Source organism: Rhinopithecus roxellana, chromosome 1 (assembly GCF_007565055.1).
Source record: "Rhinopithecus roxellana isolate Shanxi Qingling chromosome 1, ASM756505v1, whole genome shotgun sequence".
Taxonomy (NCBI): Eukaryota; Metazoa; Chordata; class Mammalia; order Primates; family Cercopithecidae; genus Rhinopithecus; species Rhinopithecus roxellana.
Window position 1 is genome coordinate 127,476,035 of NC_044549.1, and position 27,762 is coordinate 127,503,796.

At 44.9% G+C, this 27,762-nt stretch overlaps 1 protein-coding gene across 1 annotated transcript in view; it reads right to left on the bottom strand.

The window, feature by feature from the left end:
- The window catches only part of ITGA9 (integrin subunit alpha 9), a 415,573-nt gene that overhangs the window by 343,091 nt on the left and 44,720 nt on the right, over positions 1-27,762 (bottom strand). The window contains exons 5-8 of the mRNA XM_030930740.1: positions 24,283-24,350; positions 9,001-9,130; positions 6,213-6,298; positions 3,515-3,583 (exon numbers count right to left, since the gene is read on the bottom strand). Coding sequence (XP_030786600.1) covers positions 3,515-3,583; positions 6,213-6,298; positions 9,001-9,130; positions 24,283-24,350 — 353 coding nt within the window. The remainder of the gene's footprint in view (positions 1-3,514; positions 3,584-6,212; positions 6,299-9,000; positions 9,131-24,282; positions 24,351-27,762) is intronic.

Sequence of the window (27,762 nt, forward strand, 5' to 3'; positions counted from 1 at the left end):
CGCGCCACTGTACTCTAGCCTGGGTGACAGAGCAAAGACTCTGTCTCAAAAAAAAAAAAAAAAAGAAAGAAAGAAAGAAAGAAAGAAAGAAAGAAAGAAAGAAAGAAAGAAAGAAAGAAAGAAAGAAAGAAAGAAAAAGAAAAAGCATTATTCTTTTAAAATAAATGTTTTCTAATAACAGGCCCCTGGCTTGATGGACATGAACAAGTCTTTTCTTTTACTGTTGGAGTTTGTTGGCAGCTGACCCAGGGAGTTTGAGGGAAAGAGGTAAAGGACACTCCAATCTATTTCCTGCAGCTAACAGGATCACAGGAGGGCTTTGTAGTGGCCGCTCAGATATCCTTCCCCAGTGATATGCCAAGGCCATCTCCCTCCCCTCCGACTACCCATTCTCAAAGGAGAAAGGAACAGGAAAGGGTTGACATCACAGAGGGTGAGGAGGCAAGACATCGAGTTACCAGTCACTATTTCAGTGGCCTTGCCAATCTCCCCATCTGAGCTTTGGTAAAAGAAATCAGTAAGACACAGGCAAAGACCCAAAGAGCCAAGCTGCTGGCTGCACTCACTGGCTGAGCCCCAGGGGAACTGTTTGTTTCATTCCAAAGGACTATTTAATTTGGCATCTTCATCAATGTTAAATTAGAAATCTCTGTATGTGAAGTTTCCTACCTAAGTTTTGAAATACAAATGCTTCACATACTCCGTTAATTCAATACAACTTCAATATGGCAATGACATGCTTTGGCGTTAGCATCCAATGATCAGAGTCCCCATCAGCCTGGAAATGTGGAGATGTGTGTCTGTATTAACATCTGAACTGCACACATGTTGGTGATTTCTTATATGTATTATTTGGAGAAAGTCAACCAATAAAGACAAAAATCAGCTTTTTTTTGTTTTGGTGGGGTTTTTTTCTTTGTTTTTTCTTATGGGAAGCCAGGATGCAGAACTATCTGACCAAATTCCAGCCAAACGGAAGCAGAAGTGAACCGGTGGTTTGCTGAGTTAGAACTCTCCTGTCTATGTGGCTCTGGACATAGGGATAAAGCTAAAGGCATCCTTTGAAAGCCTGGGGTCATGTCCTTTTGTAGGAGGTAATAGAGAAGTCAGAAAGACATGAATGTCTCATTTCTTCTGGCAAGAAGCAGAATATGTTGTATAAAGAAAGGTCATGGCCTATTTCAAAAGCAGAACGATGATGACAGGATAAAGCTACTTGGAGATACTAGTAGAAGGAAGTGAAGGAAAGAGGGCTGTGAGTGAGTGGCAGAAAGAAGGGTTGCCTATGGAATGGTGCAAAGGTTAGGGCCAAAAGAGCCCTAAATAAAGAAAAAGTCAAACAGCTACGAAGCCAGGAAGTTGAATACCTGGGCCCCTCTGTCCCTTCTCAGGGAACCTGATGTATCTTGGTATGATAAGGACATCCAAGCAGACATTCAAGCTTGAACCTGTCCTGGAACTCAATGGCAGAAGTCTTCAGGAAGTTTGGACAAGTGGGTTCCCAGAGGTTAATCTCATCCTCCTTGCACCATCCACTCTCAGATCTACCCCACAAAACCTGATCAACTTGAGCACAGGTTGTCATCCAAATCAAGAGGTTTTCAAGGAGGAGAGAGGGCACAATTACAGACTGTTAATTACTTGAGGGCAATAGGCATTAACTGGGCCTCCCCAGGGCACAGACAACAAGGAGTAGGGCAGGGAAGGAAGAGCAGTTTGAGGGGCACAGCTACAGTTGAACACAAAGATACTCAGAAAATAGGGTGATGGGCACGTTTAAGTTCCACAATTCATTTTAAATAATCCTTGGCCAGGTGCGGCAGCTCATGCCTATAATCCCAGCACTCTGGGAGGCCAAGGTGGGTGGATCCCTTGAGCCCAGGAGTCTGAGACCAGCCTGGGCAACATGGTGAAACCCCATCCCTACAAAAAAAAAAAATTTGCTGGGCATGGTGGCGCATGTCTGTAGTCCGAGCTACTTGGAAGGCTGAGGTAGAAGAATGGCTTGAGTCCGGGAGGCAGAGGTTACAGTGAACCAAGATCACGCCATAGTGAGACTCGGTCTCAAAAAAAAAAAAAAAAAAGGAATCCTTTACCTTTAGGCTTTCAAACCCAGGTACATTTGAAGGGAAGAGGGAGATTGTTTCCATGCTAGATACATTCACCCATTTCTTATCTTCTGCAGAAGATCTAAAATGTTAGCCTTAGTTCCACGCACATCCCACTTGCTCTTTAGGACTCTCTTCTGTAAATCACAAATAGCACGGAGTTATTTGTTTTCTAACTTTAGGGGTACTTGGAAAACCTTTTTGCAGAATGGCTCACAGTCATTTTCCAGTGCTGTTGCTTTGGGGTTTTGGAAATGTTAAAATAACACAAGCCAGCAGAGTTCTCAGGGGAAGGCAGAGCCATTCTGAGGAAAAATGCAAAACCAAGTTTGGTGATGCATTTTTCATTCAAAAGATAATGACAATTATATACTAAGCATACCTATTTGGATTGTTAAAATTGCAAAAAGGTCTACTTGAATGGGATTTTTGGAACTCGGAATATGATTCACCATTGGAACAACATGGAAGGATCCCAGGCTGGCATACAGCAGTTCTAACTCAGCAGGAACAGAATTGAGGAGGCACGTGGCCTCCTCCCATGTCTCGGACATCCTATGCTTCTTCCCAGATCCCACTAAGGCCTCTACCAAGACCAGCCTCCAAATTACCCCCACAGCTCCCAGCCTAAACTTGTGTCCCTTAGAGTAGTCAAGCTCAGCCCAACAGTCCTGCTGATCTAAGCCACACAAGAAGTGCATGACTGATAAGCTCATGAAAACTGTTGCTTATTAATAGCAGGACTCTCTAATTGGCTTAATTTTAGATGACAGGACAGTATAATGGAAACTTTCAGAAAGCAGAGAGAGGATTAGGGACAGGGTGGGGAGGACCCAGGCAGAGTAATCTCACCCAGGACTAACTTTAGGGCAGCACCCTGAGCTATTTCTGCTTCAAGGTTCTAAGAGGAATCAGGCAACCTGTGTTTGGATTTTCTCTGTGTGGCAACAGTCATCTTGGCAATGACAGTTGAGGGCTGAGGATTCAGGAAGTGGGTAATATTGGACTGGTAAGACAGGTTCAGTGAGAAGCACTTCTTGCTACCTGTACTCAGAAAGATCTGCTCTCCCTGGAAGTGGAGATATGTTGAGAAAGGATAGAGGCAGAGAAACAGGGCATGCAGTTGATGACAGTCTGAACTATGGACAATCTCTTAAAACTCTGTGCTGTAACTTGGCCACATATAACTCATCTTGCTACAGAATGTCTCCTAAAGCGAGTATGAATCCCATGAATGTACAGGTTACATGCACCGCTGAGAAGGTAAAGACACCAACAAGCAGATAGCACTGCCATATAAACATAGGGCACAGGTAGGGCCTTCTAACCAAGTTTCTAAAAAGTACTGACTCCCACATGATCACATCTCTCAAATAAAAAATAGTCACTTATACCAAGAACCTCACCTTTTTACCTGATGCTTGAAAGATCTTAATTAAGGTGCCTGATCTTCGGTCAGCTCTGAAAATATAAACCTATGGAATGAAAAAAAAAATCTAGTTAGGATGAAATCAATGATCAAAGATATTTATCAGCATCCTCCTGGGAGTCCTATTTAAAAGCTTAAGGGCCAAGTGCACAGCAGATGTACTTATGTTAGCTGACGATCATGAAGAAGTCAGCTGTCATTTTACCAACACTGCAAATAAAAGGGTTCTTCAACCCTGAGGCAGATATCACCTCCACTGCTCCTGAACCACATTGCTTATAAAAGCCATACACAATAAGACCCAAGGAGCTTCCAAATTACAAGTAAACAATTCAACTCTGAGAAAAAGCTAGTATTTTGTTTCTTGAAATATTTCCTTTATTCCTTTTTTTAAAATTAGTTGGTGGTATGGATTGGACTTTACTCCCAATAGGACTTTAACAGGCATTACAACAGAAGACAAAGGGATGGGTGGAGGTGAATACTGTAGACAAAGCAGTTTCCCAAAGCGATTTCACGTAATATTAGAGTTACGTGATCTGCCTAGGTAAATATGAGTTTCGTTTGGGAAATGTGGAGTTAAACATCAAGTAAATTCCTTGACTGTGGAACTTTTTAGAGCCTTTAGCATGTTCATGTGAACTATGCGTCTCCACTGCAAAGATGATCACTGACATTTAACTTCCTAAATGTACTTGACTATGGAAGTTCTTTTTTTCGGATTACAACTCGTGGGAAGAGTGTCTCATGAGAAACAGTGTAAGTAACCTTCCCATGAGATAAGGAACTGCCATCTTAGTGTAAGTGCTTTTGTGCCCTGACACTAGAATATCCAGCAAAATCCTGAAGGCCAGAGGTCTATTCTGCTGTCCTTGGGAATCAAGTCTGCACTAGCCCCAATCCCTGGGAATGTGGAATTGTCAGCAACTTTGTCACTATGACCAGTTTCCCCCATGCCTCTCAGGTGGTCTAACTGAAAGAGAAGCATTTTTATGTCCTTTATTAACTGGGTCCAGGATTCCCGCTGTCTGGCTCTATCAATTATAAGTACCATTCTCATCTTTTTAACTTTATCCCCTGCACCCCCCAGATAGCCAATGAGAGGGGTTTGCAGGGGGGTCGTCTTAAGACTTGACAGGGACTATGAAGTTCATCACAGTCATCTGAAGGGAAAACTACAAAACCAGAAGGTGTTTTCCGCAACTAGGGAGAAAAGAAAGCTGCTATCATTAGCATAGAGGCACCCGCATTACTGTGAACTAGAGGTAGGCATTTTTGCCATTTCTACAGAGATGCCTGGTAGCCTGCAGCCCCTCCCCAAGAAGACAACATCAATGCGAACAGCTCTCAGTGTTTCTTTCTCTACTATTAAGAGAAATTCATGCAACTCGGAAAGAACCACCTCCTTCTTGAGGTGATCGAAGGTCACCTGCTTGATCCCTCCTCCCTGCTGGCTCAGGGCCCTGGTTTATCTGGTTTCAGTTTCGGAGAACCTCTCTCCACAGCAACAATGTTAGGGAGGAGGGAGGCACATGCTCCAGAAAAGTGAGCAGTAGCTCCTAACCTCTGCCCAGGAGGATCCACAGAAATTACCCTTAGTCAAGCCTAGTCAACTGGAAAGTTCGTCAGCTCCCTGATCATCCTGACCTCCTGGCTGAAGGCTCCAATTACCAGTGGTCTCAGCTCATCTGGGCCAATCCAGAATTCAGATCTCACTTCTCCAAGCTCTGGGAGATGCGACCAGACTCTATCACAGGTCTACCCCTAGAGGCTGAGATCCAAAGTTCATTCCTCTGTTCACTCAGTCTTTCCCATCAGGCAACCTATGGAGCTTCTTAAAAATGCGGGTTCCTCGGGAGGCTGAGGCGGGAGAATGGCGTGGACCCGGGAGGCGGAGCTTGCAGTGAGCCGAGATCCGGCCACTGCACTCCAGCCTGGGCGACAGAGCAAGACTCTGTCTCAAAAAAAAAAAAAAAAAAAATGCGGGTTCCTGATCCATCTGTACCCACTCAATCTGGATTTCCTGTACCTTCATGATAAAGAACCAATGAGCACAGTTCACAATTCAGGCCCCTCAGAGGTCATTTTTTCCAAAGGAATTCAGACAGCCCTAGATCCAGGGGGTGGGTCTTTTGGCAGATACTGTAGTTTAGCGAAAGCCAGACCCACATATTTCCAGTCCAGCCTTTGGGCTCAACCAGTCTTGGGAACCCAATGTTCCTTCTAAAACACTGGGGGAAAAAATATGAGAATAATTTGGGGCATGAATAAAGCCTCAAAGGTATCTGGGACTAGACCTAGCTCCATTAAATCAAAGCCAAACTTGGGAAGGGTTTGGGATCTGAAGTTGGACAGCACTAAATGCCATTCTTTTGAAGGACACCATAAGGCCAGAGCTCAGTCTTAAAAATTACACGCACACACACGGTCAGCTGTGAAAAACCTCAGATGAGAGTGTGCAGGAAATGGAGAGTGTGAGTAGTACTCACACTCTAACTGAGCTTTCAAGGGAAACTTTCCAATGGAGTGGGGCAGTCAGGGGATTCCTCATCACCTGCCTACCAGCCACCCAGTAGAATGTTCAGGTCAATGTCAGCTGGTAAACCTCTGCACCAGGGACAGCATGCTCCCCTCTTCTGTCTGACCCCAGCTATTCCACAGACATTTCTCCTCACCTTGCCGATGCCTTTGTCCTGTGGGGCACCTCCTACCACATCAGTGGTGGACGCGTGAGAGAAGTGGCCAGCGGTCACTGCGTAGCCTGAACAGGATGGGCGGAAACCAAGCACAGGGTTGAAAAAGAAGGGAAGGGAAAAAAAAAACATCCATCAGAGGAAAATGTTTCTCAAGCATGCCCCCTACTCTTGGAACATAAACTACCAGGAAAAAAATGGCAGCTGTCAGCCTTCTCACGATTAAATGGCTCTCATCTCACAAAAAGTCATGTTCACAAGGACATCAGGGCAGGAAAGAGGGCTTTCTGAGTGTCTTCTTTGGGACAAGTACTGTATTAAATACTATATATCTGTTTTCTTCCTTTCAAGGCATAGTTTTCATACAGTAAGTTCACATATCTGACGTGTAAAACTCAATGAATGCACACATGAGCGTAGCCATGCAACCACCACCCAGATCAAGGAAGTGACTATAACTACAGAACCATAACCCCAGAGGGTTCCCTCATGCCCCTTCCCAGTCAGTACACCCCACACAGGTAGCCACTATTCTGACTTCTATCACCATATATTAGGTTTGCCTTTTCTTGAACTTCACACAACATAACATCTGTGACATTCATTCACATCGTTGAGTACAGCAGTGGTTTGTTTCTTTTTATTGTTGAGTAATATCCCGTTATATAAATATGTCATATGTTTATTCTGTTGCTGGGCATTTAGGTTGTTTCCAGGTTCGGGTTATTATGAACAAAGTTTCTACCAACATTTTTATGCATGTCTTTAGGTATCTCTTTCAGTCTGACAGCTTTATGAAGAAGGCATGACTGCTTCTTCCATTTTACAGATACAGAATTAGAAACACCTGTTAAACCACATGCCAAAGATCACACAGCAAGACTCAAATCCAATCTGTGTCTGCAAAGCCCTTGCTGTTAACCACAATCCCTTCTACAAGAAGGCAAAAGAAGCTGTCAGTGGGTGGGTGAGTAGATGCATGGTTGGGTAGATGCATGGGTGGATGGGTGGGAGGGTGGTCAGTGAAAAAATACACATGCAAAAGGAACCTAGAAACAAAGGAAAAGATTGCCTAAGCTTAGCCTCAATGTCTCCTGCTTTCTGAGAGCCTGGCTAGCAGGCTGAAAGCTCTCCTCCGGCCAGCATAAATCCTATACAGGCCGGCATATAATCCCCAAACTTGTCATCACCCTCTAACCCTAATGTGATTGCAAGTTGTTTGAGTTTGGCGATGACATCATATCATGATCAATTCTTCCTCACCATGTGCCTGATTTCTCTGACTGGAGATTGATAGTGCCTAAGAGTATTCTGAGTGAGATCAAAGCCTGAACTGATCCTTGATAATCCCTGCAGCTGATAAGAGCCTCTAATGTGTATACAAGGAGAAACCACAGGCCCTAAGCTTCAAAGGAGCTGTCTTAGACCCCAAACCCATCATCCAAACTGGACTTTCTTCTGCCCTCTCTTCATTCCCTGATTCAATAAATATGTGTTGAGTTCCTACCATACACAAGGCACTATACTATACCAAGTCTGGGAAATGTGAGACAATCTCACATTTTGTGCTCCCAGCCCAGTGAGAGGTACCGTACCAGTGCTAGGTGCTCTCTCAGATGCACCCACAGGCAAGGCAGCTCAGCATTTAGACTCTGCACTCAGAAACCACAGGTTCATACCCCAATTTTGCTACTTAGGAGCCATGTGACCTTGGTAAGATGTATAACTTCTTTGCTCCTCAGTTTCTTTATCTATAAAATGTAGATAAAAATAGCTACTTCATAAGGTTGTTTCAGAAATTAAAAGAAATAATATGCAGAGCCTGGCATAGGGTAAATGCTTAATAAACAACAGTATTAGGCAGCTGAGTGCCTACAGTAGCAAACACCCCAAAGTAGAAGGATTGTTGGGTCTATACTACCCAGCAAAAAACTTGCAATTAGAAGGGAAAAGGCAAGTCAACAACTCCCTAATCCCATTTAACAAGAAGTTCCCAGTGATGCTATGCAAAAATGGAATCAGGGCCTTTCCCTGTAAGTTACGTGTCATGAGCGTGAAAGAGCATTGTGTGTCATCAATAGGCCTTCCTAAATTTAGCTTCATTTTCAATCCGGAATTATAGCATTTAGGGCATGAATTAAAGAAAATGGTCTTGTAATTGTCATCTACACAAGCAAAGACAGCCTATGTCTCTTCTTAAATTGGCATGGACCTTGCCCCAGTGTCATTCTGCCTGATAGCTAAATTAAATTGTGTCTATCTTCTTTCCCGAAGATTGAAAGACTTAAGAAAATAAGAGATATTTTTCTGAGCCTTTAATTAACCTTCAGCATTAGGTTGCCATCTGTCATGATAATTTCTAGTTCTTATCTTTCTATTTGCAACCAGTTTTATGATCAGAATGCAAGGACTCCTTCCAAAGGGACACCCAAGGAAAATCAAGACTCCATCACACTCATTTGTACCTGACCATCTGAACTTCGACAATTGATAAAATGAGAAAATAAAATGTTTATTTCCCTGGAGGTTCAACTGTCAGCTCTTCAATTAAAGCATACAGTTTTAATTCAGTTCCCTCCTTGGTTTTCCTCTCTACCTTCTGTGTGTGGAGCTAGATGTGAAGATGCCCTGGCTAAAGATGTAAGTCATTAGAACAACAGGCGTCAAAGCCAACTAACTCCTCTTTCCAACAATAAAGCAATAATTTGTGAATCTGGTGGGAATCACACCCATTTCCCCTTTCTTACCTGTTCTCTCCCCGAGTACTCACCCAGGTAGGTGTACCGCCTGTTCATGATCACTTCATCGTTCAGTTTTAAGTACGTGTTGTCAGTAAGGTTCAGCACTTTGACGGTTCCAGCCCAATAAAATGACCCTGGGGCACCCATCACCACCAGCTCCTACCAAAAAGAAATCCAATGGTAAGCAGAGAAGGAAGTGAGGAGGGGAGAGGAGGGAAGTGCAGTGAGAACCACAGTCACAACAAAGGAAAAATTCCTCACACCAATAACTTTTTTTCCCCCGCTAAGCAACAAAAACACATTTCACCAGATTCACCAGCATTATGGAATCTATTATACAGATGGGATTATCAGAACTAAAGATGTGAAGAGACTGAGCAAGGTGACAGAATTCACAACAGGCCAGGCCCCTATTCTATCCACAATGAGACCACACACATTTCCTCAACTTTACATCAGGCTCTAACAAAGAAATGACAAACAGCTGACATTGACCTCAACCACAGACTCTGGGGAGCACCACTCATGAAAAGCAGCAAGCAATACCGCACCCTGCCTGGACTTCAGGCTCACCATCCAACAACTCCCCCGCCCTGATGCGTGGCAAGAGGACACTGTGCACTAGTACTCCAGGGAATCCCCTCCAAACCACACTCAAGACCCTCTCAGGGACGTTCTAGAACATGGTTTTCCGATCATTATGGTCTACTGTAAACTTGGAAGAACAAAACCAAGAGACCAGAGAGGTCAACTAAGGAAGGACACAAACTGGAAGAGAAGACCGCAGGCAGCAAAAGACATATCACTGTTAAAAATGGACTCAAGGCCGGGTGCAGTGGCTCACGCCTATAATCCCAGCACTTTGGGAGGCCAAGGCGGGCGGGTCACTTGAGGTCAGGAGTTTGAAACCAGCCTGGCCAATGTGGTGAAACCCTGTCTCTACTAAAAATACAAAAATTAGCCGGGCATAGTGGCACATGCCTGTAATCCCAGCTACTCAGGAGGCTGAGGCAGGAAAATTGCTTGAACCCAGGATGTGGAGGTCTCAGCGAGCCAAGACTATGCCACTGCACTCCAGCCTGGGCGACAGAGCAAGACTCTGTCAAAAAAAAAAAAACCCCAGACTCAAGAACATAAGAGGTTCAACATACAGCTGTCTTCAGCATTTAGATCAGTGGAAATGGTCAACAGGCCTGACAGTATGTTGGTACCGCAGAACCATCACCAATGCTGATGATAACCCTAAGTTCCCAGAAATGATTTGGTTACCCAAGGAAGTCAGCACAGATATCTGCTGGGGTTTTCCCCTGGGTGATAAGATAATGGGAACCAATCAATGCATCCCCTGCACTCTCATTCCTAAAGTTTATTTCCTTTGTATTTTTCCAAATTCTAGACCAGACTGTTTTCCAAGAGTGTAGGACTCAGACAAAATTCAACACTACCCACTCTTTCAACCACATTAGGGTCCTCTCCTGCCACTGCCTCCTCAGACTGCATGCCTAGGACACTCTAATTCTGGTCTTCAGAGCTCCCTCTGCTCTTTTTATCTACATCTGTGCAATGCCCTCATACTTCCTCTGCTTGTGTAACCCTTTCGCAGTATTCAAAACTCAGTTGAAATATAGGTGAATCCTAGACCAAATGTTGATGAGAAAAAAATGACTCAATTCATAGGAAGTTCTAGAATCAGCAAAACCAATCCACAGTGATGGAAGTCAGATCAGTGGGTGCCCAGAGTAAAGAGGAGGAGCATTGTCTGCAAAGGGGCATGAGGAACTTTCCGAAGTGATGTTCTCATTTTCATTCAGGCAGAGACAACATGGTATACACATTTGTCAAAACTCATCGAACTCTGCATTTAAAATAGTGTATTTTATTGTACGTATTAATATTTTTAATAATCTTCATTTTTTTTAAATTCCAGAACAGGGGGTGGAGCAAGATGGCCAAATAGGAACAGCTCCAGTCTCCAACTCCCAGCGCAAGCGACACAGAAGACCGGTGATTTCTGCATTTTCAACTGAGGTACTGGGGCCATCTCAATGGGGAGTGCCGGACAATTGGTGCTGGTCAGCTGCTGCAGCCCGACCAGCGAGAGCTGAAGCAGGGCGAGGCATGGCCTCACCTGGGAAGCACAAGGGGGAAGGGAATCCCTTTTCCTAGCCAGGGGAACTGAAACACACAACACCTGGAAAATCGGGTAACTCCCACCCCAATACTGTGCTTTAAGCAAACGGGCACACCAGGAGATTATACCCACACCTGGCCAGGAGTGTCCCACAGCCACGGAGCCTCTCTCATTGCTAGCACAGCAGTCTGCGATCTAACCAAAACAGCAGCAGCGAGGCTGGGGGAGGGGCGCCCGCCATTGCTGAGGCTTAAGTAGGTAAACAAAGCCGCTGGGAAGCTCGAACTGGGTGGAGCTCACAACAGCTCAAGGAAACCTGCCTGTCTCTGTAGACTCCACCTCTGGGGACAGCCCACAGCTAAACAACAAAAAGGGAAGCAGCAGAGGCCTGTGAAGACGCAAATGACTCTGTCTGACAGCTTTGAAGAGAGCAGTGGATCTCCCAACACCAAGGTTGAGATCTGAGAAGGGACAGACTGCCTGCTCAAGTGGGTCCCTGACCCCTGAGTAGCCTAACTGGGAGACATCCCCCACTAGGGGCAGTCTGACACCCCACACCTCACACGGTGGAGTACACCCCCGAGAGGAAGCTTCCAAAGTAAGAATCAGACAGGTACACTCGCTATTCAGCAATATTCTATCTTCTGCAACCTCTGCTGCTGATACCCAGGCAAACAGGGTCTGGAGTGGACCTCAAGCAATCTCCAACAGACCTACAGCTGAGGGTCCTGACTGTTAGAAGGAAAACTATCAAACAGGAAGGACACCTATACCAAAACCCCATCAGTACGTCACTATCATCAAGGACCAGAGGCAGATAAAACCACGAAGATGGGGAAGAAGCAGGGCAGAAAAGCTGGAAATTCAAGAAATAAGAGCGCATCTCCCCCTGCAAAGGAGCGCAGCTCATCGCCAGCAAAGGATCAAAGCTGGTCAGAGAATGACTTTGACGAAATGAGAGAAGAAGGCTTCAGTCCATCAAACTTCTCAGAGCTAAAGGAGGAATTACGTACTCAGCGCAAAGAAACTAAAAATCTTCAAAAAGAGTGGAAGAATTGATAGCTAGAATAATTAATGCAGAGAAGGTCATAAATGAAATGACAGAGATGAAAACCATGACATGAGAAATACGTGACAAATGCACAAGCTTCAGTAACCGACTCGATCAACTGGAAGAAAGAGTATCAGCGATTGAGGATCAAATGAATGAAATGAAGCGAGAAGAGAAACCAAAAGAAAAAAGAAGAAAAAGAAATGAACAAAGCCTGCCAAGAAGTATGGGATTATATAAAAAGACCAAATCTACGTCTGATTGGGGTGCCTGAAAGTGAGGGGGAAAATGGAACCAAGTTGGAAAACACTCTTCAGGATATCATCCAGGAGAACTTCCCCAACCTAGCAGGGCAGGCCAACATTCAAATTCAGGAAATACAGAGAACACCACAAAGACACTCCTCGAGAAGAGCAACTCCAAGACACATAATTGCCAGATTCACCAAAGTTGAAATGAAGGAAAAAATCTTAAGGGCAGCCAGAGAGAAAGGTTGGGTTACCCACAAAGGGAAGCCCATCAGACTAACAGCAGACCTCTAGGCAAAAACTCCACAAGCCAGAAGAGAGTGGGGGCCAATATTCAATGTTCTAAAAGAAAAGAATTTTCAACCCAGAATTTCATATCCAGCCAAACTAAGTTTCATAAGTGAAGGAGAAATAAAATCCTTTACAGATAAGCAAATGCTTAGAGGTTTTGTCACCACCAGGCCTGCCTTACAACAGACCCTGAAGGAAGCCCTAAACATGGAAAGGAACAACCGGTACCAGCCATTGCAAAAACATGCCAAAATGTAAAGACCATCGAGGCTAGGAAGAAACTGCATCAACTAACGAGCAAAATAACCAGTTAATATCATAATGGCAGGATCAAGTTCACACATAACAATATTAACCTTAAATGTTAATGGACTAAATGCTCCAATTAAAAGACACAGACTGGCAAACTGGATCAAGAGTCAAGACCCATCAGTCTGCTGTATTCAGGAGACCCATCTCACATACAGAGACATACATAGGCTCAAAATAAAGGGATGGAGGAAGATCTACCAAGCAAATGGAGAACAAAAAAAAGCAGGGGTTGCAATCCTAGTCTCTGATAAAATAGACTTTAAACCATCAAAGATCAAAAGAGACAAAGAAGGCCATTACATAATGGTAAAGGGATCAATTCAACAGGAAGAGCTAACTATCCTAAATATATATGCACCCAATACAGGAGCACCCAGATTCATAAAGCAAGTCCTTAGAGACTTACAAAGAGACTTAGACTCCCATACAATAATAATGGGAGACTTCAACACTCCACTGTCAACATTAGACAGATCAACGAGACAGAAAGTTAACAAGGATATCCAGGAATTGAACTCATCTCTGCACCAAGCAGACCTAATGGACATCTATAGAACTCTCCACCCCAAATCAACAGAATATACATTCTTCTCAGCACCACATCACACTTATTCCAAAATTGACCACATAATTGGAAGTAAAGCACTCCTCAGCAAATGTAAAAGAACAGAAATCATAACAAACTGTCTCTCAGACCACAGTGCAATCAAACTAGAACTCAGGACTAAGAAACTCAATCAAAACCGCTCAACTACATGGAAACTGAACAACCTGCTCCTGAATGAGTACTGGGTACATAACGAAATGAAGGCAGAAATAAAGATGTTCTTTGAAACCAATGAGAACAAAGATACAACATACCAGAATCTCTGGCACACATTTAAAGCAGTGTGTAGAGGGAAATTTATAGCACTAAATGCCCACAAGAGAAAGCTGGAAAGATCTAAAATTGACACTCTAACATCACAATTAAAAGAACTGGAGAAGCAAGAGCAAACACATTCAAAAGCTAGCAGAAGGCAAGAAATAACTAAGATCAGAGCAGAACTGAAGGAGATAGAGACACAAAAAACCCTCCAAAAAATCAATGAATCCAGGAGTTGGTTTTCTGAAAAGATCAACAAGATTGACAGACCACTAGCAAGACTAATAAAGAAGAAAAGAGAGAAGAATCAAATAGACACAATAAAAAATGATAAAGGGGATATCACCACGGACCCCACAGAAATACAAACTACCATCAGAGAATACTATAAACACCTCTACGCAAATCAACTAGAAAATCTAGAAGAAATAGATAATTTCCTGGACACTTACACTCTTCCAAGACTAAACCGGGAAGAAGTTGAATCCCTAAATAGACCAATAGCAGGCTCTGAAATTGAGGCAATAATTAATAGCCTACCAACCAAAAAAAGTCCAGGACCAGATGGATTCACAGCTGAATTCTACCAGAGGTACAAGGAGGAGCTGGTACCATTCCTTCTGAAACTATTCCAATCAATTGAAAAAGAGGGAATCCTCCCTAACTCATTTTATGAGGCCAACATCATCCTGATACCAAAGCCTGGCAGAGACACAACAAAAAAAGAAAATTTTAGACCAATATCCCTGATGAACATTGATGCAAAAATCCTCAATAAAATACTGGCAAACCGGATTCAGCAGCACATCAAAAAGCTTATCCACCATGATCAAGTGGGCTTCATCCCTGGGATGTAAGGCTGGTTCAACATTCGCAAATCAATAAACGTAATCCAGCATATAAACAGAACCAAAGACAAAAACCACATGATTATCTCAATAGATGCAGAAAAGGCCTTTGACAAAATTCAACAGCCCTTCATGCTAAAAACGCTCAATAAATTCGGTACAATGGAACGTACCTCAAAATAATAAGAGCTATTTATGACAAACCCACAGCCAATATCATACTGAATGGGCAAAAACTGGAAAAATTCCCTTTGAAAACTGGCACAAGACAGGGATGCCCTCTCTCACCACTCCTATTCAACATAGTGTTGGAAGTTCTGGCTAGGGCAATCAGGCAAGAGAAAGAAATCAAGGCTATCCAGTTAGGAAAAGAAGAAGTCAAATTGTCCCTGTTTGCAGATGACATGATTGTATATTTAGAAAACCCCATTGTCTCAGCCCAAAATCTCCTTAAGCTGATAAGCACCTTCAGCAAAGTCTCAGGATACAAAATTAATGTGCAAAAATCACAAGCATTCTTATACACCAGTAACAGACAAACAGAGAGCCAAATCATGAATGAACTTCCATTCACAATTGCTTCAAAGAGAATCAAATACCTAGGAATCCAACTTACAAGGGACGTAAAGGACCTCTTCAAGGAGAACTACAAACCACTGCTCAGTGAAATAAAAGAGGACACTAACAAATGCAAGAACATACCATGCTCATGGATAGGAAGAATCAATATCGTGAAAATGGCCATACTGCCCAAGGTTATTTATAGATTCAATGCCATCCCCATCAAGCTACCAATGAGTTTCTTCACAGAATTGGAAAAAACGGCTTTAAAGTTCATATGGAACCAAAAAAGAGCCCGCATTGCCAAGACAATCCTATGTCATAAGAACAAAGCTGGAGGCATCACGCTACCTGACTTCAAACTATACTACAAGGCTACAGTAACCAAAACAGCATGGTACTGGTACCAAAACAGAGATATAGACCAATGGAACAGAATACGTGTGGTATCAGAAATAATACCACACATCTACAGCCATCTGATCTTTGACAAACCTGAGAGAAACAAGAAATGGGGAAAGGATTCCCTATTTAATAATGGTGCTGGGAAAATTGGTAGCCATAAGTAGAAAGCTGAAACTGGATCCTTTCCTTACTCCTTATACGAAAATTAATTCAAGATGGATTAGAGACTTAAATGTCAGACCTAATACCATAAAAACCCTAGAAGAAAACCTAGGTAGTACCATTCAGGACATAGGCATGGGCAAGGACTTCATGTCTAAAACGCCAAAAGCAACGGCAGCAAAAGTCAAAATTGACAAATGGGATCTCACTAAACTAAAGAGCTTCTGCACAGCAAAAGAAACTACCATCAGACTGAACAGGCAACCTACAGAATGGGAGAAAATTTTTGCAATCTACTCATCTGACAAAGGGCTAATATCCAGAATCTACAAAGAACTCAAACAAATTTACAAGAAAAAAACAACCCCATCAAAAAGTGGGCAAAGGATATGAACAGACATTTCTCAAAAGAAGACGTTCATACAGCCAACAGACACATGAAAAAATGCTCATCATCACTGGCCATCAGAGAGATGCAAATCAAAACCACAATGAGATACCATCTTACACCAGTTAGAATGGCAATCATTAAAAAGTCAGGAAACAACAGGTGCTGGAGAGGATGTGGAGAAATAGGAACACTTTTACACTGTTGGTGGGATTGTAAACTAGTTCAACCATTATGGAAAACAGTATGGCGATTCCTCAAGGATCTAGAACTAGATGTACCATATGACCCAGCCATTCCACTACTGGGTATATACCCAAAGGATTATAAATCATGCTGCTATAAAGACACATGCACACGTATGTTTATTGAGGCACTATTCACAATAGCAAAGACTTGGAATCAACCCAAATGTCCATCTGTGACAGACTGGATTAAGAAAATGTGGCACATATACACCATGGAATATTATGCAGCCATAAAAAAGGATGAGTTTGCATCCTTTGTAGGGACATGGATGCAGCTGGAAACCACATTCTTAGCAAACTATCACAAGAACAGAAAACTAAACACCGCATGTTCTCACTCATAGGTGGGAACTGAACAATGACATCACTTGGACTCAGGAAGGGGAACATCACACATCGGGGCCTATCATGGGGTGGGGGGAGGGGGGAGGGATTGCATTGGGAGTTATACCTGATATAAATGATGAATGGATGGGTGCTGACGAGTTGATGGGTGCAGCACACCAACATGGCACAAGTATACATATGTAACAAACCTGCACGTTATGCACATGTACCCTAGAACTTAAAGTATAATAAAAAAAAAAAAAAGAAAAAAGAAAAAAAAAATTCCAGAACAGTGATTAAACACTAACAAGGAAGTCATCACATCAAAACACAAAACCTGCTCATGAGATGATATTTGACAAGCATTAAGACGAAGCTCCCATTGTGCAGAGGCTGTGCTGGAGCTAGAAGGCAGGCTGTGCTTGTATCCATTAGAGGTCCCTGGCTTTCAGTCCTTCCTTCCCCCAACAGGGAATCCCTACTTTTGGATTACCTACATTTTCTAAAGTTTCGACACTGCACTAAGAAATAATCAGAATTATTTTTCCAATGAAATCAGTAATTTTTCACTCAATAATACTTATTGAGCACCTACTATTATGTCTCAGAGTTCACACTAGATATAAAGATAAATCGAGTCCCTTTGTAAATCATTCTTGGGGTAAGACAGCATGGTAATGTGCAAAGTATTTCAGAAAAAAATCTATGAAAACAGTTTAAAATCAACAAAATTTCTAGTGGAAACCCTTCAGCTATAGACAAAACTCCAAAGATACTAGTAGGTCATGAAGGCTCATGGGGAGAACAGACGCTGTGCAGGTCAAGTCTCTCACTGCTGAAACCCACCTGACCTTCCCCTGAGCCTTCAGAGTTCCCCCGCACCCTGCCCATTGGTCACCCACATATATTTCAGAAACAGATCTTTTCAGGTTGATCTCCCTCTGCAGAGATGACCCCATGCACTGGCAGAAGCTGCTGGCTTCTGACAAGTCCTTGGAGGCTAGATCCTGCCACAGAGATTTAGAATTTCTGAAAACAATTCATAAAGTCACCACCGAATTCTCAGGGAGCAAGCGTCTGCAAAAGCCAGAAGTATCTAAAGAAAAAGATAGAGAGGAGGATAGAGCCTGCAGACAAGAGGACAATGCTTTAAACAATACGTTTTATGGTTAATTTGGGGAAGAACCTTAACAAAGCGTAGGGCAGGAACACAGATGGAAGAAAAGCCACTAGATTCTCAACAGAATGGTTTGCTTTTTGATAATTCGGGAGGGTGAAGAAATGACTGTTGAGGAGCACTTCATTGTAAGGTTTTGAGATCCTACTGCCCTTGAAGGAAGCTGCTGATGATAAGCCAGATGTTCCCAGGGGTATCTCATTGTTTTACAAAAATTGATGGCTTTCTGCAGTCAGGACTCTCCACTGGGAAACACAGCAGAGCATCCATCCATTCATTCTTTTTACACTCATCTGTCCTGCATAAGAGACCGGGCTAGTTCTAGAAAGAGTATAAGAAACACAAATGATAAGTTCATCAGAGGAGAGAGACTCTTTTTCCTGGCCTTGAGCTTGGAAAGGAATTTGTAATAAGCATCCAAATAGAATACAAAGGGCACCGAAGAACCTAATGAGCAACCTCCTGAGCCCCAGATGTATCCACAGTGCAGAGCTTTCTCCACCTGCGCCTTTGCACAGGCCAAAGCTTTGAGCATCAGCCCAGGCCTGCAAAGGCTCTCCGGGACATTGGGGGCGGGGATGGGATATGTTGCTTTCTGATGACTTAGACTAACCCAGGATAAAAGTTAAAAAATGTATGCCTACCGGCCGGGCGCGGTGGCTCAAGCCTGTAATCCCAGCACTTTGGGAGGCCGAGACGGGCGGATCACGAGGCCAGGAGATCGAGACCATCCTGGCTAACACCGTGAAACCCCGTCTCTACTAAAAATACAAAAACTAGCCGGGCGAGGTGGCGGGCGCCTGTAGTCCCAGCTACTCGGGAGGCTGAGGCAGGAGAATGGCGTAAACCCGGAAGGCGGAGCTTGCAGTGAGCTGAGATCTGGCCACTGCACTCCAGACCGGGCAACAGAGCGAGACTCTGCCTCAAAAAAAAAAAAAAAAAAAAAAAAAAAAAAAATGTATGCCTACCATACCACTGCATCCCCTCTCAAACATTACAAACAGGGTAAGATAAAGTCATTCCTCTCTTCAAAAACCTTTAAAACCAACAGCTCTTGTTTGTACCGCTCCCCTCCATCCCACCCCCAGTGCTCACACCCCTCTCCCTTCAGTCCATACTAAATAAAACAGGGCCAAGCCTGCGACCCTCAGAGCTGAGGCTGAAGGGAGGGACAGTGCCTTCCTGGAAATCCCTCATATTTGTTTTTTCTGTTCACTATGGATGATGCTTGTGACCTTTCTGGTGCTGTTCACAAGTGCTAGGAAAAAGTGACCAATACTTAGCTACCCACCACCCAGGAACAGCCAGTGTCAATGTCACACACACAAATGAAAGCTGCCCCAAGCAAAGGCCACCACTACCTAAATCACATTTGTGGAATCCCATGTATAAGCAATGCACCTTTTTCCCAAGACGCATTTATTAGCAGAACCCCTAGAGGGACCAGGGCATCTAGGTGTGCCTGGGAAAAGCCATACATTTCTTCTGTGTACTGCAAGTTGGCATGAGCAGCTGGGCAGGAGAGTGCCCAGGATCTACAACAGAAGTCCGTGCTGAACAAACTGCCACCCAAGTGTCTCCAGGCTTCTGCAGCAGGCACGAACGCCAGCCCCGTTGGTCCAAATTCTCTCTTGCTGCTAAGCAGTATCTACTACCTCTGTTAGCCTCATCTACAAAAATAAATAAACTTCCCAGGAAATTCTCTCTAATCCTCAATGACAGGCTAAAACTCAGGTGGTATCCGTAGCTCAGAGGGCTTTGTTAAGCTCAGGGTCACTGACCTGCAGGTCAAGCAGGTACCTTAGGCCAAAATACTTTGGGGCAACATAGCTATTGTGTCCAGAAGGACACAGATCCATGTCCAGTTTGGGCAGCAGCTGTCTGCCCTGTGAGGGGACATCAGCTCACAGAAAAGACAAGCCCAAGTGACGAGGTCAGCAAGCGGGCAGAGGAGGGGAGCCATGCTGGCCTGGCCCCTTCAACCACATTTCCTGCTCAGCCACAAACAGCTGAACTTCCAGAAACAAGGCAGGCAGTGAGTTCAAAGACCTCTTCTTTAAGGAGGCCAAAAGCCTGGGAACCAAAGCGGAGGCCAAAGTCCAAAGTGGCCAGGAGACAGCAGGCCGGGGTCAGAGGACACAGTGGCGCCCAGAGGGGCTGCCTTCCCACTCACACTGCCCACCCTCCCCGGCCACTCTGTACACCCACCATGTCCCCACTTTGCTGTACCATGAGAGCACAGCCAGCACAGGCTGACACCCCATGGTTCCCTCGGGCTCTAAATCCCAGAGCCTGGATTTCAGCAGGTCTTCTGTTCTTCTGGTCACCCTGAGCTTGCACAGGGTGGACTTCCCCTCCACACCCCTGCCCCACCAGCTCCTCCTACCACTCCCTGCCTCCACCCAGCCCAATGTCTGACTTGCCAGCAGCTGCGGCTAACATAATGACACTTCCCTCCTGGGAACACTTTCTCTCTCGGCTCTCTGTCAACATCTCTGTTGAGTTCTGATGTCTCCCATCAATCTAGCTTCTCCTCCCATCTAAAGGGAGGGGTCTCCCCCACGCCCCACACTAAGCACACTCATCCCCTAAGAGAGTCATGAGCAACAGCCAAATCTAAGTTTCTACCCCAGGCAGGACTCCAGTCCCTAAGTCCAAATGTCCTCTAAAAACATCACACACTCCATGTATCTGAAAGCAGACTCGGCAGTTTACATCTCCCATTGGGTTCTTTCTCAGGCAACCCCTTTCCACCAGGGGCACCACGATTCTCCAGAAGCCTGGCTCAAACCCTCCTTCCTCTACCCCACAGCTCCCTGGCCACCCAGCCCCTTGACACCTCCTTCATATTCTCTGCCTCCCCCAATCATTTTGATTCCTTAAGCTTCCCCCTAGCCTGTCCCATTGCTTCATGGCTGGACCACATCATGGCCTCCTACCAGGCCTCCCTTCAGGCCCTTCCACTCCCAAGGTTCTGGGCAAACCCAGCCCAAATAGCCTTTCTTTCAACACTGCCATCTGCCAGTGTGTCACCTGCTTGTGAACTTACAGTGGTTCCCTACTGCCTATTGACTCAAGTCACACGATACTAGACAGGTCTGTTGGAGGAACAACAGCCATACTTGTTACACGATCTAAATGTTTACTGAGATGGAAGAAGAGTGAAGTTGCCACATGGCAGGATGGCATTTCAACGGGGAGAGGAAAAGTTGTTTAACAAACCAGTATCAGAACAACCAACTATATATTTAGAAAAATAATGTAGTTTCTATCACACAATGTATATAACACAAATTCCAGAAAGATTAAAGATAGAAATCTTTTTTAAAAACAACCTATGAAAGTGCTATTAAAAATATAAGTATATTGAAAATATAAGTATAAAATATGGGAGTTTGTTCAGCCCAGACTTCTGTTGTAGATCCCGGGCACTCTTCTGCCCAGCTGCTCATGCCAACTTGCAGTGCACATAAGGAATAACCTTCCTAAGACAGAAGTTTAGAATCTGGGGGAAAAAAAGACTGATAGATTTGACCAACTGTGTATGTTTATTGCCAGGATGATAAAGACACTATTGGCAAACTTAAAAGATAACAAAAAGGCTGATGAAAAAAATTGTATATCAGGTGAAAAACACATATATCAGGTAAGAGATTAGTGTTGAAAATATGCAACAAGTTCCTAAAAACCAGGAAAACAACAACAACAACAAAACAGAGTAACATACTAAGAACATAAACAGGCAACTTCCAGGAAAACAAGTACAAATGGTCAATATTTTAAAAGAATATTAAAGGACATTAATAATCAGGGAAAGTGACATTAAAACGAGATGTTTTTTCATAACAAAAATTTAAAGTCTGAGGGAGAGAAGATAGAGACAGCCGCAATGCAGGGGAGTGTCAACTGGTAAACATGTCTGAAGTGCAATTTGCCAACATGTATCAAATTCAAATCTGAGTGCCTTTTGACCCAGCAGTTCCTCCATTAGTGTCTCTTCTAAAGAAACACTTGTGTACAGAGCCACGTGAATGGATCTCCAGTGCAATGCCACCAGTGGGAGTCCGGCATGTCCTAGCAGCAGCTGAAAATACCACGTAGTGGGTGAGGTAGGAGATGAGCCTGGAAAGGCAGGAAGGCTGGGAGGCCAAGGGAAGGCATGTGCATTTCATTCTAAGTAGGATGAGAAGACACTAGAAAGTTCTGAGCAAGGGTGCACCATGATATTTTTCTTGTTTGTAAAAGGTGGTTCTGGCTGCCATATGGGTATCAGTCTGTCCAGAGGCAAGGGTGTAAGCAGGATGGTAGAAGGGTTCCACAGTGGGTTGGGAGCAAGACAACTGTGGCTTAGATTTGTGGGGTGGCAGAGGATGTGGAGAGCAATGGATGTCATTGTTAGAGGTTTTGAGAGCATAGGAGGTAGTGGGACTTGCAAGGTAGCTTAGAAGTAGGAGAGTGAGGTGAGAGAAGAATCTTTAAATTTGGCCTCAATGGCTAGGAATGGTGCCATTCCCAAGGCATAGAACTCTGTCGACTGTCATAAAAATGATTCTCCAGTGAAGTAAGAATCACTGAGGGTGTGGAATGGGGATTGGAGGGTAGCATCTCCTATTTATTGGTTTGAGAGTGAAAATAATAAAACTTCTGACTTTCTGCCTTTTCTTGCTTGCTTTCTGGATCAGACATTATGAATTTGCCAACTGTCTATCTTCTCTTTGGATTTAAACAGCAGTTTCTGAAATGCAGGTGGGCAGTCTTGCTCCTGACTCAGGAGGTGCCCTCATTTTGGAAGCCAGAGGGCACCCTTCATCCTCCCTCCATCCTCCATGTCCCATGCCCTCCCCCAGCTCTCTGCTGTCCTGGAGTGAGGGAAAGAGAGAGATGGCCTCAGGGAGCCAAGTCCAGGGGCCAGGATGAGGAGCTTTAGATTCTAATCCTCCAGTGACTGGGAAGCCTCGGAGTCAGAAGGATGGGTTTCATTTGAAGGCCCCTGGGGCTGGTATGCAGAAAGCACACTGCACAGGTCAGAATGGATGCAGGCTGGGTGATAAAAGTGTTCTAACCTAGCCCGTGGTGACGGGTGCACAACACTGAATGCACTAATGCCGCTGAACTACACTTTAAAGTGGTGACTTTTATAACACGTGTATTTTACCACAATTTTTAAAAAAGCATAATAGAGGTAAGAAGACCAATCAGGGCCAGTGTACCTCCAGGCGCTGGTGGTGGCCTTTCTAGAAGCATGATGGTGATAATGGAGGCGATTGTATTGGTAATAAAAGCTGTCATATTTGGGATGTGTTTTAGAGGCTAAAACAACAGGATTGCAGATGAATTAGAAGTAAAAAGGACTCTTGTTTTGGCCTGAGCGACCACATGGATGGACAGTGCCAGCAGGCAGGCATGAAAGTGTTTGAGAGAGGAGGAATTGATATGAAGGGCAAACTTACAGTAAGTAAGAATGACACAAGAAAACAGTCCCTAAAAATGTACTACCAGCCAAAAGTCATGATACTACCACAAGGGCCCATAAGCATGCAGGTGTCCTGTCCTTCAGAATCTGGTAAAGGGAATGGTTAGAGTTGTGTGTAAAACCAAGTCTCTCAGGGCAGGTGTAGTGGCTCAGCCTGTAATTCCACCACTTTGGGAGGCCAAGGCGGGCAGATCTCCTGAGGTCAGGAGTTCGAGGCCAGCCTGGCCAACATGGCGAAACCCCATCTCTACTAAAAATACAAAAATTAGCCGGGTGTGGTGGTGGGCACCTGTAACCAGGAGGCTAAGGCAGGAGAATTGCTTGAACCCAGGAGGCGGAGGTTGCAGTGAGCCGAGATCATGCCACTGCACTCCAGCCTGAGCGACAGAGCGAGACTCTGTCTCAAACAAACAAGTCTCTTCACTAAGGAGAGAGGGCCACTAGGAGGGGATGCTTACATGCTTCATGTATCTGCACAGCCGCCAACAATGGGGCACAACCTGACTGAATGTTGTCTCACTCACACATCCCTGAATCGACTCCTTCCCCAGGTCTCAGAGTCAAGCGGACTCCTATAGAAATCATCAAATGGGGGTAGCCTCCAGATGAGCCAGCCCACCTCCTCTGCCCAGTGGTCTCTGGCCAGCTGGTGCCCTCCTGGCAGGTTGAAATAGCCTCCTCCGGTGTAAGGACCAGAATCTGCGCCCTCGAAGCTCATGTATCTGGGACTCCAGAAGTCCCACCTCTAAGAGCTGCCAAAATTACATAAGCAGGGAAATGAACACCCACAAGAGAACAGAAATGCCCAGACAGCAGACACCCACCTCGGTGAAGAAGCCCGCTATCCCAGCCTGGCAGGAGCCGTGTTCCTCTCCGTATTTCTTCTTATACTCTAGGGGGAAGGAAGGAGAGAGAAGCAAACCACAGCCATGTCAGTGTGTGCCAGCTGTGCGTGGAGCCAGCAGAGCCAACCGGCCACTTCCCGAGAGTACCGCAGCAGGCTGGGCCCAGGGATGCCGTCCAGACTGGGGTGAGGAAGCAAAGTCTCAGGAATCCACCAGACCTCAAAAATCCACGCTGTGGTGCCATCGGGTAGGGAGGCTGCCCAGCACCCCAGCAGACTTCCTCCCCTCGTGTGCGAGAAAGAGGAGCAGTAGCCACAGTCATTAAGTGGGAGGCTGGTAACAATTATTTCATTTACTTCAGAAGGGACAGAGATCCCTCGCAGGCCCAAGGAGCTGAAAACATGACCCAGAAATGGAACGATGTGGCCATCCCAGTGTGGAGTCTCCTGGATGAAGACCAACCCTCCCTAAAAGAGGCTTTGGATGCCTCCTACCATCCAAAAAGAAACAAGCTGTCGGCAGAGGACTGCAAGAAGAAGGGACTCCTCTGGCATTCGGCTGCACTATTGTTGTGTGGAAGGAAAGGGGGAAGATCTCTCCAGGTGGAAAGAAAACTAATAGATAAGCTCTTCTCCTCCTCCATCCCCTCAGCTCACAACACTGCTACCCAACAAATGGGGGCATTCCGCCGCTGCAGTTTTAATTTTAAGTTGGCAAGGAAGAGGGGGAGGAAACTTTTGACAAGTGCTTAGCATGTTCCAGGCACTGTGTTAGCTGTCTCCAGGCATATCATTTCACTGGTCCCTCATCCCTAGGAACCCATATGCCCATTGGTTAACAGGTAAGAATACTGAGGCTCAGAGAGGTTAAGTGAATTGTCTAAGGTCACGCAGCTCTAGTAAATGGCAATGCCACGATTCTACCTCAGCTTGGACTTAGAAACCCATTCCTTCACCTCTGTAGCCCATCAAAGGTTCTGCAAAGTGAGTGACTAAAAATACCCAGGGAAGTGACTGGATGTTGGAAATCATTTCATGGGTAAAGTCAAGGAGGTGGAGAGATGTTCAGAGTGACTCAAATGAATCACATGTGAGGCTGACATTGCTGGAGATCTTCCACAGGCCACCCCTGGGCACCCTCAGGCCAGGGCTACCCAACAAATAACCCAGTGACCCTGTACCACCCCCTGGGCTCCTGGCAAGTCTCTGGTGCCATTAAAAGCAGTATCATTATTTTTGAAACGCAAAATACAAAGGGACAGTGAAACTATGATTGCAACACAGTGCCACTTCCTGCAGTTCTGAGTGTCTACTCCAGGCAAGGGGAAAAAGGGCCCTGGGGAAATATACAGAGTAATTCATTTTCTAACAACACTCACCACAGAGCCTAGTAACATTTTCCAGTAAGTGGCCATTAACCGACTGCTAAATGACAAAGAATGTCAATTGAGTTACTCCTCTTCCACGCAGGGCAAAATCAGTTCTCCCGCCTTGTCCTGTTATTATAAGGACAACTGCTAGACCTGCCAGAAAGCAGCCCAGTAACAAAAGGACCTTGTTTGTTCCCTGCAGAATCTTGCACCAGGGCTGGGAGTGAGACTAGTGCAAAGCAATGAACAAATCCTGCATCAAATTGCATAATAGCAAGAAATAATACAAATTAATAATAAGTCCTGCATCAAATAGCACAATGGCAAAAAGGATCAAAATGTCTCAACCTAAACAAACTGTTACATATTAAATGTGAAAAGTCTGGCTAAAAGCATATCCATCCACTGACTCTAGAGACTAAACACCCAATTGTAACTCTTGAAAAAATGAAACATACAAAGGAAATTCAGACCCCATGAGCTGAATGAAACTATAGTGCAAGATACACCACCAGTTCAGACTCATACATTTCTGACATGAATAGGAATTGTGTGGGACTCTTTGATCTTTTAAAGCAGTCTCAAGGTCTCTTTATGACAAGGCCTCCAAAAAACAGGAGATTTGAGAACTTCGGTGCCTTTCTCAACTTCCTCCCTAAACTGTATTTGATCTGGTCTATGTTCGGAGCACGACCTGGGGTTTCTGAGGTGGCGACGGCCTCACTGGAAGCTAGGAGTACCCCACTTCTGGCCCAGGCTAAAGGCCAGCAAGGGGAAGCCCTTAAAGGCACCCCTGTTTCAGGCAGCATGAAGTGCTGTTTTCAGGCCAGCCTCCGCCTCCCCAAGCTGGGACTGCCCCACCAGAGGTCTGAGGGCCTGGGACACACATGGAAGTGGGTACCATCACTGACTTTCACATTTCTGAAATCCCAAGTCTAACCTGCCTTCTCAGGATGCTCTAGGGTAAGGAATCAAACAATGGGGCCCCCTGACTGGCTCCTATAACCAAGTCCAGATCGGAGGGTAGGCCGTGTCTCAGCGTCCCAGAAACTTCTGTGACTCTGTCATTAATCCCTTCAAGGTAGAGTAGGATCCGGTTCTAAACCTTCTACCACCTACCCAATCCCTGCCACACACACTTTGGGGGTAGCTGTGGGGCCTGGCAAGTCTAGTCTAGGAAAGTTAGTGGGTGTTATTGGATTGGACAGTTTCACATTCCATGCCTTCCATGGCCTGGCCACATGCATGCTTTCCATTGTTTTTACTCCTTTGAATGCTACTTCTGTGATTTAAGGGCACCACTATTATTTTAACCTGATTGCTTCATATACATGTCAAGAGGGCAGGTTGAGGTGTCTCCCTAATCTATCTTCTAAATGTTCATGTATGGACCTTTCTTCCCCCAAAGAGTATGTACATAGGGTTATTCTGCCATACTCATATCTAAAAAACTTAAAAATACAACTTGATTTTGCTTGTCTAGACCTGAGATGGCAGGACAGCCTATATCACAAAGCTATGGGAAGGGAGGTAGGTGCAGAGAGAGGCAAGCAGCTGCCCCCCAAACAACACCCCCAGCAAGCCCAGGTCACACACCCTCCCTCCATTGACAAGTGCAGGAAGTGCAGGGTGGAGGGACCTGGGAGGGGTGGGGGTGACCTCCAGTCTTCTGTGTTCCCGGGAAGAACTTTTCCTGCACAAACACAAAGGCTGTGGGGCCCAGCAGTTGGCTGCTCCTGGGCATGTCCACTCGGTCTCCAAATGCCCCCAGGTACATGGCCCTGCAGAGAGAACTACAACAGCTAGTGCCCTCTCCACTACCGAACAAAACATTTATCCACCTCAAAGAAGCAAGGGAAAAGCAGGCTTTGCCTGACAACAGCTCACAGGCACTGTAACAAACCTAACTCTTAAATTTGGGGAAGCTGGCCAGCATGGTGGCTCACACCTGTAATCCCAGCACTTTGGGAGGCCGAGGCAGGCAGATCACTTGAGTCCAGGAGTTGAAAATCAGCCTGGGGAACAAAGTGAGACCCCCATCTCTACAGAAATACAAAAATTAGCTGGACGTGGTGGTGCACACCTGTAGT